The following is a 17,941-nucleotide window of genomic DNA, read 5'->3' as shown; positions in this document are numbered from 1 at the left end:
TTCCCCCTTTTTTCTTTTTTCCTTGCCAACAGGTCACGAGTGTCGGGTCTTATCAGCATCATCTGGGTCTTGAGATTCTTCCCCCCTCCCCCTCAAAAAGCAAACCTTCATAGGCCAGTGTACTATCTTGACAAGGAATAACCAGAATGAATTACTTATTAGGTATGACCCCATCTGAGCCAAGCCTGCACATGCCATTCCACTTTCTAATGCAGGCTTAGTATTCTTTCGTTCTTCTTCTATTTCTTTTTCCCTGGGCATGTACTTTTTCTTCTGGATGAACAGCTTGGGATAATTACTTTGGTTCTTAAGAGTTATTTTGAATGATTGCACAAAGATATATGCATTTTTTAAATTCAGATTAAGAATCAAGCTGAAGATGCGTGCATAGACAAAGAATAACAGGTTTTTTTTATAAGGTTTCTAAGACTTATCTCGTCCTCCCATTTCGCCCGAAACTCATGCGTATAACAGCTTCTATCTTTTGGTCACTCAGCGTTGGGAGACTCTTCCATACATGGCAATATGCTCCATCTCCTTGAACTATAAGCTATTATTACTTCCCCATCCCCGTATTTCTTTCTTCGCTAGTTCACCAGTAAAATCGAAGACAAAGAAGCTCTTAGCTTTGACTTAGCAATCCCATCTCTGGTCATAGGTGGGACCCACAAACATTCTCCTTGGGAGCCGTGCTCAGGAATAATCCCTTCCACCTAGCTAGCAAAATCTTTCAGATATAGTTTATGATTCATACAGACCCATGATTTGTTTATTTACTATATTATTTTATCCATGGTAGCACAAGTAGATATGTAGCCTTAGACCCTCAATGACATAAATTATTATGTCCAAGGTGTTCACCACTATGGGTGTTTCAAAGCCGTGAATTGAGGTTCACCACCACGCCACCACCCCCCATCATGGAGGGTCTCTTTCTTTGCCAAACTCGGGCACCACACTATGTATGTAATTTTCACTTTGAGATGGTTTTCTTTTGCTCTCCCTAATTTGTCAATGAGATGGGGCAAGATTTTCAACATTCCGAATCAGCCTCTAGACTGTCGGTGATGATCAGAATTTCTTGACGTTTTACCAATTGTTTTCGTCGCCAATTTACTGTTTATGATTAATAGATTAAGATTCACGGAGTCAACTTTCTCCTTCCACCAATGAAATACAAGAATATATGCCTGCATATATTTTCGTGATCATTCTAGCTGTAAATCATGAATTACAAAGAAAATGAATCTTATGAAGTCAGTCTCACGATATGTAAAAGCTCATATCTATGATGTTAATGACCAGAGAATGATGAACTTCTGCAATCTTGATTAATATACATTCCATTCAAATATTGACACCATTATTGAGAATCTCAACTATTTTTTCATACCAACTTAATTTAAAAACCAAAAACCAGAGCAGCTCCTACCTTTATTATTAATTCAAACCCTCTAAAGCTTTGGAACTGTACTTTCTTTTGATCTCCAAAGTTACAAGCGAAGCTAAATATTCCCTGTGCTGCCATACTTTCCCTCCTCATGACCCTCCAAGAAAATGCTTGTAGCGAAACAGGTTTAAGCTTGTTTGGTTTTCCATCAAAGTGTAGACAGGCCACACAACTTGCACGTAGCTAGCAATAGGGGGTGGGGGTCACGTATGAACCTGTAGCTATACGTGAAAGTCGGTGATGATGAGCTTTGTTTGCAACGTCACCATCAGATTTGAACTTGCGATCTACACATATAAGCCTTTTGTTTGGTTTATTGGTACGCCATTATCAATGTCCCATATTTCCTTTGAAGGAGACAAATCAAGTCCTGTCGTTCAGGATAATTCTCTATATCACAAGGCAATTGTTGTTTCTTCGGCCTGGTTTTCTTTCTATGATCCGAAATAAGGTACAATTTACAGTTGTGGGCTACTGCCTGCCTTGCATGATGAGCCTTCAATAGATTACGAACAAAAAGCAGCTGATAAACATTGAACATCTTAGGTACTTTCTGTAGCAAGAAGGAAATTTGAGCAAACGAATATATATATATATATATATATATATATATATGTATTTCTCATAAAGGGTATTTAAAAGTTTACCAGGTAATAATTTTAATTTTTAATATACTAACCTCTGGAGAATGTAATAATCATTTTGTTAATCTTGAGATTAGTTAAAACACTGTTTTGAGTAATATTTTTGTATTAAATGAAATAACTGAAAGTTAATGTTACGAGTAATAAATATAAAAAATATATTATTTAATATAATAACTTTAAAAGAGTGTCCCAAAGACACTCGGAGAAAACCCATTTAATAATATAATTTTCTCAAGAAATAAATATTAATAGATGCCTATTTCATACTGGTTAGACTAATATTTTTTTGAAAAAAGAATTGTTGTAATTAATGTATTTTTATTCTTAAATTGAATAAGAGTAGTACGTTAAATAAAAGATATATTTTTAATATAATAATTTAATTAACTTTAATTATTATCTATAAATACTTTTTATCTGGGCCCGTTAAAGGATTTTAATCTAACGAAGTGCTTAAAATCAAATTTAATCTCTTGGTAAGTCAACAGAGTTAAAAGAAGATAAAAAATAAATAAAAAGAAAAATTCCCTCCTGCCTATAACTGGATGTGGGCGTCCTTATAACCAAACTGACCCATAAATATCTTGCCCAAGCCAAGCTGACAATGATGACATTGGAATCGTAGAACCTTGTAAGTTAATAAGACACTATTAAGAACATTGCACATGTTGGTAACTTCCTTGTTTTCCGTTTCTGGTACTTGAGTTGGCTACCGCCCTCACTCAGAAAAATGATTACTCAAATGTGGGAATCCATCACCATCCCACCATCCTCACAGCCACTAAACCAAAATCCTCCTAAGCCTCGGTACTCTCACATGCCCAACACTCTATCCTTGCTTGATAAACCAATAAGTTCAACCGCCTATGCTTCAATTCTCGAAGGCTCCAATGACCCAATCCTCGGAAAACAGGTTCATGCTCATATCCTTAAAACTGGGTTTTTTGGCCACGAATTTGTGGACACCAAGTTGATCCAAATGTATGGGAAGCTTGGTTGTTTGGAAGATGCGGATTTGTTGTTTGATAAAATGGCGTTGAAGAACTTGTATTCTTGGACAGCTATGCTTAGGTTGTATGTTGATTATGGGCTCTTTGAGGAAGCTTTTCAGCTTTTTGAGAAATTGCAGTTGGAAGAACTTTTATTGGACTTTTTTGTGTTTCCCGTTGTATTGAAAATTTGTAGTGGTCTTGGAAATGTTGAAGTAGGAAGACAATTACATGGGATTTTGATTAAGTATCAGTTTGTTTTAAATGTTTATGTTGGTAATGCTTTGATTGATATGTATGGTAAATGTGGAAGCTTGGATGATGCTAAGAAAGTTCTAGAGAAAATGCCTGAAAAGGATCGTGTGTCATGGAATGCTGTTGTTACTGCTTGTGCTACCAATGGGAAGGTATATGAGGCATTGGGTTTTTTCGAAAGAATGTCTTCTTTTGAGAATTTAAGACCAAATATTGTCTCTTGGAGTGCCGTGATTGGGGGTTTCTCGCAAAATTGTTATGATGAGGAAGCCATTGAGATGTTGTTTAGAATGGTAGGGGAAGGCATAGAACCAAATGCACAGACTCTAGCGAGTGTTCTTCCAGCTTCTGCTAGATTACAAAACTTAAGCCTTGGCAAAGAATTTCATGGATATATCACGAGGCATAGGTTTATGTCTAACGCTATTGTTGTGAATGGGTTAATTGATTTGTATAGGAGATGTGGTGATATGACAAGTGCTTTCCATTTGTTTTCAAAGTTCTCAGTGAAAAATGTGGTTTCTTGTAATACAGTGATTGTTGGGTACTGTGAAAATGGTAATGTCTCCATGGCCAAGGAACTATTTGATCGGATGGAGATTATGGCTATCAAGAAGGACATAATTTCATGGAACTCTATGATATCTGGATATGTAAACAACTCCCTATTTGGTGAAGCTTTGGACTTGTTTAAGCATGTTCTGAAGGAAGATGGAATTGTACCCGATTCTTTCACTCTAGGGAGTGTTCTAACTGCTTGTGCTGACACAGGTTCTTTGAGACTTGGGAAAGGGATACATTCTCAAGCCATTGTTAGAGGCCTGCAATCCAATACCTTTGTTGGTGGAGCTTTGGTCGAAATGTACTGCAAATGTCAAGAGCTAATGGCTGCTCAAATTGCTTTTAATGAAGTAACTGAGCGCGATACAGCAACATGGAATGCTTTGATATCTGGCTATGCCCGCTGCAATCAGATTGAAGACATTCAACATCTGCTTAAAAAAATGAAAGAAGATGGTTTTGAGCCAAATGTTTATACGTGGAATGGCATCATTGCAGGACATGTGGAAAATGACCTACACAACAAAGCCATACAGTTGATCTTTGAAATGCAGACTTCAAATGTAAGGCCTGACATTTACACTATTGGAATAATTCTACCTGCTTGTTCAAGGTCTGCTACCATTGCACGGGGAAAGCAGGTTCATGCACATTCGATTAGATGTGGTTATGATGCTGATGTCTACATAGGAGCAGCCCTTGTGGACATGTATGCTAAATGTGGGAGTATACATCACGCACTACTAGCATATAATAGGATTTCAGACCCAAATTTGGTGTCCCACAATGCCATGCTTACAGCGTATGCAATGCATGGACGCGGGGAGGATGGTATTGCTCTCTTTAGAGGAATGCTAGCGAATGGCTTTAGGCCAGATCAAGTGACTTTTCTTTCCGCTCTTTCTTCATGTGTTCATGTTGGGTCTGTTGAGATGGGTCAGGAATTATTTGATCTGATGCAGCATTATGATGTCAAACCCACCATAAAGCACTATACATGCATGATTGATCTGCTAAGTCGAGCAGGTCAGCTTCATGAAGCTTATGAACTTATCCAGAGAGTTCCAATGGATGCTGACTCAGTGATGTGGGGCGCCTTGCTTGGCGGCTGTGTTATTCATAATAATCTTGAGTTGGGAGAAATTGCGGCAAAGAGACTTATAGCATTGGAACCCAATAATTCTGGAAACTATGTACTGTTGGCAAATTTATATGCTTATGCTGGAAAATGGTCTGATCTAGCAAGAACAAGACAAAAAATTAAAGATATTGGAATGTTTAAGACCCCAGGATGTAGTTGGATTGAGGATAGAGGTGATACTCATGCATTTCTTGCATATGACAAGTCTCATGAAAGAACAGAAGATATCTATGCCACTTTGGATAAATTAACCCTCCACATGAAAACAGTCACTTTGTAGATGCATGACACTTTCTGCTTTGTATCATTTTCTACAAGTATACAATAAATCACTGATCTGAATTTCTGCAATATTCTCCCCTAACATAACTAGCAGTCACTAACGAAGAACAGAATGTTGGTTCCATAAATAACATCTTTGCATCTTCTAAATCAACAATGAAAGTTCCCCGGAACTACGAGCAATATCAAGAGAAGTAGTATAATTTCAAACTCAGTACAAGTCTAGGGATTCCAGAACCCTGCGGGCTTGGATGTGCAGAGCTGTCAATCTCTGGTCTGGATCAAGCGTTGAGCCAAATTGACTTGCAGCCCATATCAAGGAAGCAGATTTTTCACCCAAGAGTCGTCTTATGTCTTCATGAATGGTAGCCATGGGAGACCTTTCCCTCCCGTTTACATGTCCAATGTGTAGAAGCAAGAACTCTCCACATTTCAACCTGATCAGCAGAATGATATGCTTTCTTTTTAAGTTAAACTGAATTAGTGAGACATAACATAGCTTTAAAAAAGACAAATATATATATATATACATATTAAACTGAATTAGTGAGACATAACATAGCTTTAAAAAAGACAAATATATATATATATGCATGTATGTATGTATGAATGTATGTAATTGGGAGATCAGTGCCATCTCCTACATGAATAAAAAGGCAAACTTCATTTCCTTAATTTCTTTGCACTGTGTATACCGCATAGGATATAGTAAAGTAAACAGGAGCATCAGAAAAAGAGAACAAGGCCTCAAAATAAATATCCCAGCTACCATTTTTGAGTACCTGAGATTTTCATCCACTTGCTTGTCTCGTATGAGCTCTGCAACTTCCTCAATGCCATTACATGCTTCAAAGTCCTAGGGAGTAATAGCAAAAATATTATGCATTCATACACATATGGAATGAACATATGAAAGATATTATTACCCAGAAATGAGGTAAAAAAGGCAGTGGAAGCCTTCCTTTGGCTACAAAGTTCAGTATAAAAACTCTGCTCAACTAAGGGATTAAAGATGCTATTCTCATGGACAGTTAACCTGAGTGTTGCCAATCCTTGTTAAACATTTTTTCTATTACAACCAAAACTAGGTTTCCATGAGAACTAAGTTTCTTGGAAGACCTTTATAGAAATGGTGGGAGGACTGATGCAAATCTAAATATCTAATTACAATGGCTATTACGAATTATTCTTCCTTTAAGGAACATCCTTTCAAGAGGCTTATGACTAGCAGATCGGTGAGGATTTTAATGGAATATTAAGTCAACATTTGAGAAAAGCATTAACTTCCCAGAAGCTCATAGTGTTAATTTTGTTGAATGGCTGGAAGTCCCCTGTCCCCTATCCCTGTTACTTTAATGAAACTTAAAAGGCAAGGGAGAGAACTGCCAACTTGTATCTTCTTCAATAAAAGATCCAAAAAATTTGAGGGGGAAAGAAGTAAAGTTGGGTTTTTTTTCCCTGGAAATTAAAGGCTATAGAAGATCATTTTTGCTGTCATTCACATAGAGTATTGATGAAGCTGAACACTCTCTCTAACAACTAAGCTTCTTTAGGACTAAAATGGAAATGCTTTACAAATAGCATGAAACAAATTTACAAAGTAACCACACAAACTGAAAAAAATTTCAAGGTTATGCAATCCTGGTGATGCAGCAAAACAGGTCAGTAGCATTAGTCAGAATAAAGAGAGCAGTTAATTAAAATCGGCAGCCAAACTGACATGGAAATAAAACTAACTAACTAGACTACCAATTTGAACTAAATATTATCAAAGTTTGCTATGTAACACATTAGCACAGACAAATAAGGGATAAAATACCATTTGATTGGCTGAGGAGTCCAACATTATCGAGATTAAAGCATCGAGGCATGCACCTTGTTCAAGAACTCCTCGAGTTGATAAGACATTCATCAAAACCTGCATCATATCAAGTACTCAAAGATTACATTAAGAGTTGGGATCTTGATTCCTCAAAACAGGTTGATCAAGTGCAGGAAAATTGGAGCTGTGAAATAGCACCCTAATTTGTTTTGTGTAGACACAATGCTGACATTCTTAATACTACAGTGCACAACGATCTCCAATGTTCACTTTCCAATCCCAATTCCCATTTCCCATCAACAAGAGCAATGTCACCCATTAATGTAAGCCATCTTTCCATAGAAATACAAATCTAAATCGAAATTCTGGTAAAGCTAAGTCTGTTCATAATTACCGGGATGGCTTTGTGTTGATGGGCCAAACGGGTGCTTTCCGGGTGAAGTAGACAACAGCCTTCCAACACTCTAAGCGCAAGAGCAACTTCCGCATCCGTGGAAGGACTGTTAATCTTCATGGGCTCCACACTGAATATATGATCCAAGCTTCCCACTCTGTCATCCTCTGTTTCCTTCAATGAATGCTCGAACAACACTGGAACCACTGCCCAGAAAAGACCCAAATTTCACGCACAAAAATAGAAATAAAGGAAAAGAAAACAGAGATTTGAAAATTATGAACCTCGGAGGTCGGGGATGGATTGGGTGTGGGAAAAGAGGATGATGGAGGAGTCAGACTGGGCTATGGATCGGAGAGATTTGAGGAGGAAACGGAGGCCACGGACTCGGAGAAAAGAGAACTCGGCGCAGGCGTCACGGAGGCCGGTGCGGAGAGCGAGGGTGACTTCTCTATAGATTCGTTGCTTGTTGAGAGAGTTAACTAGTTCCCCAACCGCACTCGTGGCAGCAGCCGACGCTGCTTCTGATTCTGGGTCCCTTGGAGATGACGATGATGGAGACAGAGATTCGTTGGAATCTGTTGGCTTGCTCCATAATGCTTCTTTCAAGTTCATCTGCGTTCTTCCTATACTTATATTTTGATACTGAGTTCTCTGTTGAAACTCTCAACTTTCCTTTTCCTCCTTCCTTTTCTTTCTGTTAGAGCGGAAATGCTTGTTATTGACAATGAGTCATTTGATTCTTGTCGTTCAAGCATCGAAACGACGACGAATGAGGCCAAATTCCTCTTCTCCTTCTCTATTGTGTTTTTATTCTTGCCTTTGCGGCTTATTTATGGGCATGGGGCAATGACAAACATTTCACTTGTTAGTGTAGGTTATCTCTTTTAGGCATAGATCAACCTGTAAAAATGGTATCCAACCAAGCCACCTAAGATGAAGACAATGTTAAATAAGAAAGAAACAATTATTGAGTAAATTCCCACGCATTTTCTTTTGTTCTTATTTTGGCTTTGTCTCAGTGCATAGCAGCGAAGGCCTTTTCTTTGCTGTCTGCTACCAATAACTTTCTCTGCGTCTTCTTATTCAGGAAACACAAAGATTCCAGGATAGTTCCCACTTTGGATTATTGTTTCTCGGCCTAATGTCTGTTCTATGCTGATTCCGAGGTTCCAGGATCGTTCTGCATAGGACAAACTGAAGCGAAACTTTGAAAGCATTCAAACTAATGGATATTACAAGTTTACTACGAACAGTTCATTGATCGTTACTGTCTACACTAAAGTTCAGAGTCATCGCACTGTTAAAGATTGAGCTCACATTGACATGGCAGACTCTAAAATATACTAGTACAAGCCTAACAAGCTACTTAACCGATGACATATTTCTCAAACAAGCACCAGGTTCTATCAGCCTGCACCTGCCATAGCATCCCGCAATCCAAACCAATCCACCTAACTGATCAGGACAAGAAGCTCTTAGAACTTGAAAAACGAATTTTTCAATGAAAAACTTCCCTGACAAAACAAAAGGCTTTGTGCAATAGCCAAAATATCACAGGGATGGAAAAAAGTAACAATGTCTCAGATTCCTCAAACAATTTTATCCACAGGTATTTACACAATGCTTAATCCATAGTACACAATGAGATGTCATAGAGAGTAGTTGACAGTACCGCAATTTATTAACATGGGAATGGTCAATCCATTACGCATTCTCTGGACGTTGAGCATGTTAAGAATGCAGAGTGGGAAACAATGACAAATTTCCAAACGGGTGACAAGTTTCTGTACAAGATCAATGTGAAGCATTGATACAATTACATCAACACAGGAATAAATGGAATGAGAACCCTGACATGGTGCAGGTGCTACCAGTTCTCCTTAACAATCTTTGCCTTCTCAAGTATAAACTTCCCTTCCTTGTACTTCTGTGATGCCTCATAGGCTCGCTCATACTTCCAACCTAAGACCTCACGGCAATCAGCACAATAGATATCGGCAACAGTGTGAAGACCAGTTAACAGGTGCCTGTCTTCTTTTGGTCCTACAACAACATTCATTGCGTGGGAGAACAAAAATGCCCGGCCATTTCTTCCCTAAGAACAAAATAATGGAAAACATCGAACGGAAGTCTCCTAAGATCATTTATCACAGTCAAAACTGAGTTTAATTCAATTCATTGTTGATACAATGAACAAAGTTTTTCCCAATTCTGTTCACATTTCACTAGCTATACACAAATCATGGTCAAAGAATATATAAACAAAAGCAAAACTTCCAATATTACTTGATCAGTCAGATCACTAATTTCAAGAAAAACACTTCAAAATTATTGATGAGCGTTTCTAACCCAATGATCATAATTTTCATTATGCATGAAGTCTTCATAATCCAATGATCATAAGCAGAAACATCTAGCCCGTATTTAAAAGTCCAAAAACTACCACATACAAAAGACGATTCCAGGATCTTAGTGCTCTACCTGAAAAGACTTGGAAATTATATCATCGTGGAGAGAAACATGATTTCGACAATTCGAGCAGCTGTACAATCGTGGACCAAAGGATTCAGCCATTGATCAACAACTTTCAGGCTCAAACACCCTCGGTGCTGACGAAACAAACGCAGAAAACAGGAATATCAAATCACGAGTAGAAAGCAGCTACCCAAGTTAAGGCCAGAAAAGGAAAAAAAAAAAACTCAATTTACTGTACCAGTCTATGCGATCAAAACATGAACAAAAAAAAAAAAGATGAAACCCTTCACCTAAAACACTGCAATAAAGATTTGAGAAATAAATTAAGGTATTTGCGTGCAAGATTAAACCAAAGTGGATTACAAGGAGAGCAAAGATTCCCTATACGATACTAGAAGTTTTGATTAAACAAATGGGCGTGACAAAGACGGGATTGGTATTAACTATTAATATTAGCAACAGGGACATTAATAATCAACCCATTTCAAGAAAAAGTTTGAAGTAAAAAGAAAGAAAAAAGGAAATGAAAGAAGAGAAGAAATCCAATTGACTAATTGATTATTATAATTGGAATGGATGAGGATGTGAGCTGTAAAATCAAACATCAAGTCATTAGCCAAAAGAAAAGAAGGCTCTTTCTTTCCTTTTTTTTTTTCTTGATTTTGAAAATCTGAGAAGGTCCAAATTCTTTGCTTCAGTGTGAATACTAGATATAAGAATCTTGAGAGGATTAAAAATTAATTAATTACAATTAACGTGAATAATGAAATTTCTTCCATTACTGACCTGACCTTGGAGAGTGGGAGCTGGCATTCATTGAAGAAGAATGGGTCTTGAGAAAAGAGATAAGAGAAATTCAAAAGAGGATTTTTCTTGTTCGCTGCAGTATTCTTGAGCCACAATGATACCGTTTATTGTTTGAAGAAAGGGGTAGTAGGTCACACACGCGCTGAAAGTAGAGCGTGATATGCGCATGTTACGTCAATTCCAGCTGGCTAAGGGGAATGCGTTGTCGTTGTTTAAAGTGGGATCCGCTTCCCCTAGCTTCAATTCCTTCGTGACGTTGAGACGTGACAGAGGCGCGTGAAGTTAAGGCAACCCTTCGAGGAAATTTACGTTTTCCTCCTCTAAGACTTGCCCAAGTCAATCTTCTCCTGCGCTGTTTTTATATTTTGCTTCTTTATTATTTCTACTAGAATTTTGCCGACGCGGGTAAATTTTTTTATTTAAATAACTTTTAATATTTAAAATGTTTACATTTTTATGTATTTTACAATATATACTATTATCAATGTATCATAAAACTGTTCACAAATGAGTAAACTATGCAGGCAATACCAAAGGTAAGTAAATAATCGCAGTATGCTATAGTTATGTCTTAAATTTTAGGATTAGTTACACATTTACTATTCGAACTACGATGAACAATTTACATTTTTTATTAAAGGTAATAGTTAAATTGATTATGTGACAAAAAGTAATAACAAGAATGTGTCACTTGTGTACAAGTGCCACATGATTTCATTCAAAAAAAACTTTTAATTTTTAAAAGTAAAAAATAAAAATTTTGCAAAATAATAAATATCCTTTTATAAGAAAATTTTATTTTATAATTAAAAAAAATTATTTTAAAATAAAGCAATTTGAACAAAAGGTAAGAAACCAACAAAAAAAATTTTATGTGACATCTTTTTATATATGCCATATATTCCTATTAATTATTTTTATGATATTATTTATATCGTGGCTCAAGAGTTCAGATTAATTTAGACACGTCAAAGGACCCAACAAACTACAACCTAGATAAGTTAGGTAGCCTAGATAAACCAGACAAAAGTCTCAATCTATGAAATGTAATCTAATTTGAATTTTAGATTTGTTAATATATATTTAGGTTTAGATCTAAATTTATTAAATTAAATTAATATTTAAATTTAATTTGAATATTATATTTTCAAATTAAATCTCTTATCATTTATTGTTTTATTTATTTTTTTCCTATTTTGTAATCTAATCTTATCTAACAAGAGGTTATCAGTTTATTAATAAGTCCCTTCTTTTCATTTGTATAACACTACAGAAAAATATAAAACATTTTATTCCTCAAAAACTCTCTTTTTTCTTTTGCTTTCGCTTTGTTTTCGTTATTTTGTGAGTTATAAATAGACTTATCAAAATGGGCTTGGCCCATCGGGTCAGTTCACTTTTTTAAAAATATGGGACGGGTCGGGTTTAAAAATTTAAGCCCATATTAAAATTGGGCCTAAACGAGCTAACCCGTTTAGGCCCTAGGGTTGACCCGGGTTGGTACGGGCCAGCCCGATGGGTCCAAAAAAAATTAAGTGTTGGTACTGGCCGGCCCATATTGACAGGCCTAAGGCTGGGGCAGGGCCAGCCCATGGGCCAAAAAAATAATTTTAATTAATTTAATAATTTTATATATTTAATTATGAAAAATCAATAATTTAGTTACCAATAGTATTGTTTATTTTATATATTTCAATGTCTTTAATCTTCACTTGTCAAATTAAAATTTTAATTTAAATTATAACTTATTATCTCTTTTCTTTTTATGGTAATGAATGTTAGATGATAATTGATAATAATTCAGACCTTGAGACATCATTGCTGTCTAAATAAGATTTAAATGTTTTACTTGAGAATGAAGATTGAGGAGGATATAAATGAGTCTTAAATTTTTATTATTTGGTTATATACTTATGTTTAAGATAGTAGTTTGTGTTAAAGATTTAAACTTTATTATGTAATTTATTTATTTTTTTATATTTTGTGTAATTTATTTATTTGTAACATGTTTTTATTATTCAATTTATGAATTAAATCATAGAACAATTTTATTAATAAAAAATTTATCAAGTAAAATTATAAAAATTAATTTTTTTTTGAAAAAAATAAAAATGGGTTGGCCCAACCCAACCCATAGGCTAACAAGGGGTGGGCTAAATATTAAAAATTTGAAATTTTATTTATATTTGAGTAATGTATTTGCTATTTATTTTTTATGTAATTTATTTGTTTGTAATATGTTTTATTATTTAATTTATGGACTAAATCATAGTATAGTTGTATACTTGTATTGATGAGTAGTAGAAATAATTTTTTTTGAAAAAATGACTAACCCGCCGGCCCATGGGCTAGCAAGAGGTGGGCTGGGCTGAACATTTGTAGCCCATATAAAATATGGGCTGGCCAATCATACCATATTTTTTTCAACCCATAAGGTCTAGGGCCGGACTGGACCGGCCCATATTGACAGATTTATAAAGCACGTGGTAGTTTATTAATTAATGAAAATTGAGTTTAAAGCCACACGAGATTAAATTTAATTTAAAATTTTTAATTTTTATAAAAATGAAAATAAATGATAAACTCATTTAATTGCATATTTATTGTAGTTCCGTACTATATAGTGATCCAAAAATCCTTTTTAGTCTAATTGCTAAGAATATTATCTGCTTGTAAATGGTATAGTAAAATTCTGGTTATGGTCAAAAGTTTAATTGGTACTTGATCTTCCCCATCTGCATTTTATTGTGCTACATAAGATTTTTATCCAAAGATGGTATATTTTTGGGTAAGATGGGCTGAGATTTGCATAAAACTCTTGAACTCGGTTCGTAACGCTTTCCATTTGTGGGATTATTGCATTCTTGATTCTAACACAAATTTTACTTCGTCGTCAGAAAATGAAACCATGTATAATTAGGAAGAATATTCAACGCACAGAGCCAACCACCAGGGATGACGCGTGAAGGGACCACCTTTCCAATGATTCATTTCCACTCAAGAATCAACGATGCAAAGAAATGAAATCAGAATTAGCCCCGCTGGTTTCCGGAGCTTCCATTTAGGGGAGAAAAGGAGATACACGTAGCGTCAATGGCAAATCTCATAAGATTGGAACACAGATTCCAATTTTCATAAAGGAAAGAAAAAATGCAGTATACAAGTTGACATATTGCTTTATTTCCATACCTGTTCTAGGATGGGGGGTGGGGTTACTAATGAGCTGGTATTGCTCGATCATCTTGAGTGTTTCCAAAACGAACTTGCCTTCTTTGTACCTCTGTTTTAAGTTAAAGGGCTTGAACATATTTCCAGCTCACTCTTTCCCCACACTTGCTGCAATAAATATCTGCAATCGTGTGAAGACCAGTTAAGAGGTGCTTGTCGTACTTTGGCCCCAAAACGACATTCATTGCATGAAGGAACATAGAAGCTTGCCCTGATTTTGCCTGTCACAAGTTCACAACCAAATCCATGAAAAGAAGCTAATGATTCAGGAGAAGAAAAAGGAAAGAAATCAAAAGGTTATACACTCACCTTGAAATTTTTAGAAACAAGATCATTGCCAAGGGCAAGGGGGGGTTAGACAGTTCCTGCAGCTGTACAATCCACCAAACTCCATTTTCTCCCACTGAAAGTAGAAGGCAACCCCAAAAAAGTGAACTTTGCAAGAATGCGAAGTACTAGTGCAAGAAGAAAATGGGATGAATCAACGTACATCAAAAGATGCTCCCAATTCGGCTTTTGAAGATAAGAAACAATCACGGTGGGCCTGGCTGTGGCTGGTTAAATCACAAGAAGGGCAGGCCGGATTCAAATAATCTACTGTTGACTAGCAAATTAATAATACTGAAGATGGAGAAAGTGAATGGTTGGCTTGTCATCATCGGTCGGGCGAGTAACCCATTACTAAAACTACAGGAAGAACATTTCTTACCATTACTTTTGTTTTTTTCTTTTTTGGTAAATTTACAGAAAATTATAGTAGTAATTTTAATCTATTTGCTAGGGTTTGTAACCTCCGTTACACGGTAAAAAACTAAAGTATTTGTGAAGGAAAGCTTTCTTGCATTAATTTGTGCTTTATCTTCCTCAAATGCATCTTACTATCTTGCTACGATAAGATTTGAGATTTACCCTCGGTTCACCCCCCTTTTTTTTTCTCTTCTTTAACCGTGGCTTCCATCTTCTCTCTCACTAGTTTCCTTTTCTTTTCAATCGAAACACCTTTCAGATCTCTTTTCTTGTTGGTATTTCAGGAAATTTTGAAAGGGAATTTCAGATTTCATTTTCTTTTGCTGTAGGTGTTTTTAATTTTTTTTGGTTTTGAAATCGGGGTTTTGGGAACCCTGAAACCGGTTCAAACCTTAAAACCGGTCAGACCACCCGTTAAACCCTAAACTGAAAAACCCTAACGCTGGTTAGAAACCCTCCCACCGGTCAGAAATAAAAAAATACGGATATTGCGATCGGCTAAAATAAGATGATAACTAAGGAATTACTGAACGAACGAGTATTTCATCCAAAAATACTAAAAACCAGTTATGTTACCCTAAAACTATAGCCAAACCTTCAAACCGAAGTAGCTCAATTGGAATTTCGCCAACGCAGCTCACTGCTGCTATGCTCCCGTTTGTTGTGTCAGACTCATGTTGAATTTTGTGTATTTTCTCTGTTGAATTTTGTTAACTTCTTGGGTTTATTATTTACTTTCTTAATTTATCTACAAACTGACAGGATATATAGATTGCAAACAAAAAGGCAGGTTTAATGATTGATACCATTGTCTCCATACTATTTAGTAAGTATCAGCTTATATTAGTTTTTTAATCTGTTGTGTTGTGCGTATAGTTGGCTCCTGGCTCCTTTCTTGATTATTGAATTTGGATGCATCTGATTTGGTTTTTGTAGCCTTAGTTTAATTCTTAGGAAGATGGCCTCGCTAATTTTTGGTAATTCTTGTTCCGGCGGTTTCTTGAATCTAAAAGATTGCAAAACTGTTGCAATTTCTTTCCTTCTCTTCCTTATTTTCACAAATTTTGGTTTTATTTTGTGGTTTTCGCTGTTTTTTGGCTTTCTAATTGTGCTCGGTGTGTGTTTCTTTGTTATTGTTTTTTTTTTTTTGCCTTTTTTATGAGTTTATTACAAATGGTGGGTTTTTAGTGTTGGTGTAGGCCAAGGGGTTGTATCTTTATTTTTTTGGATTTTTGGTATTTATGTGGGTGAATTTGGTTGAAGTTTTCGGATGGGCAATGGGGTTTTTGGGATGGTTTTGGGTTGTGGTGGAAGTGAGTGGTGATAGTCGTTGTTTCCTTTTTCTTTTTGAGTTTTTGTTGTGGATTTCTCGTGTCCTCTTTTATCTTGAGTGCTTCTTTTTATAGTTGAGAAAAAAAATGCAGATCAAAGGGGGCATTAGGTGGCAAAAATGGTAGAGTCGACAATAAGGATGGGAGGCCAGTCATATGGTCAGCTGTAGCATGCAGCTTGTCTCTGTTTCTCCTCGTTTGGTTCAGCATTGGGGTTGGGGAAAGGCACAAATAAGACTTTCCCGACTGCCTTCTGCGGTAATGCTCTTGAAACCCCCTCTTTACCTTTTCTTCACTTGGATATTATGAATGCTCAATTGCTAACTCTGGGGGATCGCATGGGTTGCCTCGGGAAATGGCTTCAGTTTCTTCTTCGCTTGGCAACAAGGAAATTCAACTTCCTGCTCGTCTGATATCAGGAATATGGTTATTCTATGGTCTCTATGGCTGAGTGGCAGTGAAATTGTTTTTCATGGAAAAAACCCCGACTGCAATCTTTTCCATGACATTATTCTTGTGAGACTTGCTCACAGGTGTAAGGGGAAATGGCCTCTCGAAGATTTTCCCATTCACTCTTTCTCTCACCAATCCCAACAAAATACAAGGCACCGAAAAGGAAAACATTAGATGACAGACCACCCGTTGGTTAAGACTCCCGGCAGGGACGTTAAAACTGAACGTCGACGGATCTGCCTTAGATCCTTACGCAAGCCCGGATCAGCAGGGAAAGGCGGTGTCATTCGCGATCATGGGGCTTCATCGAAGGCATTTTCTTCCACCATATTGGCATCGAAGATTCGAACTATGCCAAGCTCCTCGCCATCAAAGAAGGCATCACTCTTTTACTCACCATTCCCTTGGCTACTTCCATGCCCCTTGTTATGGAAGGTGACTGGAAAAATGCGGTCACTTGGACCCTTGATCACAACTCTGTTCCATGGCGCATGCGAAACATTTCCAGTGGCATTGGTGCGCTCATTGCTAACATGAAGGACTGCTACTTCAAGCATATCTACAAGGAAACTAATAGATTGGCAGATGGTCTCCCCAAAACTGTGGTCCTTCGACGGGTTAATTTCTCCACCTTACCCTAATGATGGCGCTTTATGGCTGCTGTTGGAGTGTTATGCTCTTTCTGCCATTGCTTTATTGAGATTTCCCCGCTTCTCACTGCCCTTACTCCTCTCATGTGCCTTCCCTGCACGACACTTTTCTAGTGACCATCTATTGGACCATTTATGGTTCTTTCCCACTCAGGGGGCCCTATGCTCTATCCTAGTTAATGCTGACAAGGAGCATCACCCCCCTTTACGTTCTGGAAATTTTTGTTTGTGGTGATACGGTACCTGCAGGTCTATGTCAGGGGAGTGTGCGTTTTTTATTTGGCTTGATAGGAATTCAGTCTGGATTTCACTTTTCCACCGCGCGAACTTGGCTGATAGTTTCTCTTTTCTTTTACTTATCATGGCTAATTGTAGGTTCTGGGGTGCGGTTCCGTTGCTCTCTTTGTGCATACGGGTTTTCGCACAGATGTGAACCTAAAGTTATGCTCAAGGCCCAATCTGCTCTGTTTCTGGCACCACCCATGCTAGCTCACTTAATGAAATTTCTTGCCCCTCAAAAAGAAATAAAAGATTTGAGATTTTTTTTCTTAAATTATTGCAATTTTGCATTCTCTAATTTTATTAAAAGATAATTATACATTTTTTCAATATAATATTTAAAGAAATTCTTGAATTATTTAAAAAAATTTAAATAAAAAATTAATTTTTTATTATGTTAAATTAATTTTTTATTTTAAAATAAATA

At 36.6% G+C, this 17,941-nt stretch overlaps 3 protein-coding genes, 1 long non-coding RNA gene and 1 pseudogene across 9 annotated transcripts; 2 read left to right on the top strand and 3 right to left on the bottom strand.

Moving 5' to 3' along the window:
- Positions 1-2,717: 2,717 nt before the first annotated feature.
- On the top strand, positions 2,718-5,323 carry LOC110417855 (pentatricopeptide repeat-containing protein At2g13600-like). The gene has a single exon (XM_021430459.2). The coding sequence runs from the start codon at positions 2,828-2,830 to the stop codon at positions 5,321-5,323; it is 2,496 nt and encodes an 831-aa protein (XP_021286134.1). The 5' UTR covers positions 2,718-2,827.
- Positions 5,254-8,965, bottom strand: ISI1 (binding protein). Its single transcript, XM_021430577.2, has 5 exons — positions 7,826-8,965; positions 7,542-7,747; positions 7,145-7,243; positions 6,108-6,181; positions 5,254-5,762 (listed from the first exon to the last, which is right to left on the bottom strand). The coding sequence occupies exons 1-5, from the start codon at positions 8,154-8,156 to the stop codon at positions 5,537-5,539; spliced, it is 936 nt and encodes a 311-aa protein (XP_021286252.1). The 5' UTR covers positions 8,157-8,965; the 3' UTR covers positions 5,254-5,536.
- A 143-nt stretch (positions 8,966-9,108) lies between these two features.
- Positions 9,109-10,963, bottom strand: LOC110418029 (protein yippee-like At4g27745). Of its 5 annotated transcripts, XM_021430908.2 has the most exons (4): positions 10,806-10,824; positions 10,258-10,317; positions 10,026-10,153; positions 9,109-9,639 (listed from the first exon to the last, which is right to left on the bottom strand). In XM_021430908.2, the coding sequence occupies exons 3-4, from the start codon at positions 10,116-10,118 to the stop codon at positions 9,412-9,414; spliced, it is 321 nt and encodes a 106-aa protein (XP_021286583.1). In that variant the 5' UTR covers positions 10,119-10,153; positions 10,258-10,317; positions 10,806-10,824; the 3' UTR covers positions 9,109-9,411. The 5 variants fall into 5 exon arrangements, with proteins under 5 accessions (XP_021286583.1, XP_021286662.1, XP_021286355.1 ...); XM_021430987.2 differs by lacking the exon at positions 10,258-10,317 and having other exon boundaries at positions 10,811-10,963; XM_021430680.2 differs by lacking the exon at positions 10,258-10,317 and having other exon boundaries at positions 10,806-10,957.
- A 2,884-nt stretch (positions 10,964-13,847) lies between these two features.
- LOC110427086 (protein yippee-like At4g27740) lies at positions 13,848-14,470 on the bottom strand (annotated as a pseudogene). The gene is made up of 2 exons (XR_016351236.1): positions 14,364-14,470; positions 13,848-14,275 (listed from the first exon to the last, which is right to left on the bottom strand). The product of XR_016351236.1 is annotated as a protein yippee-like At4g27740 (transcript).
- A 1,019-nt stretch (positions 14,471-15,489) lies between these two features.
- On the top strand, positions 15,490-17,744 carry LOC110427095 (uncharacterized). Its single transcript, XR_002446233.1, has 3 exons — positions 15,490-15,627; positions 16,226-16,390; positions 16,498-17,744. It is a non-coding gene; the product is annotated as an uncharacterized LOC110427095 (long non-coding RNA).
- Positions 17,745-17,941: the final 197 nt, after the last annotated feature.

Source organism: Theobroma umbraticum, unplaced genomic scaffold, assembly GCF_002168275.2.
Source record: "Theobroma umbraticum cultivar Fairchild unplaced genomic scaffold, ASM216827v3 scaffold_30.0, whole genome shotgun sequence".
Taxonomy (NCBI): Eukaryota; Viridiplantae; Streptophyta; class Magnoliopsida; order Malvales; family Malvaceae; genus Theobroma; species Theobroma umbraticum.
This window is presented reverse-complemented; position numbering and strand designations above follow the sequence as displayed.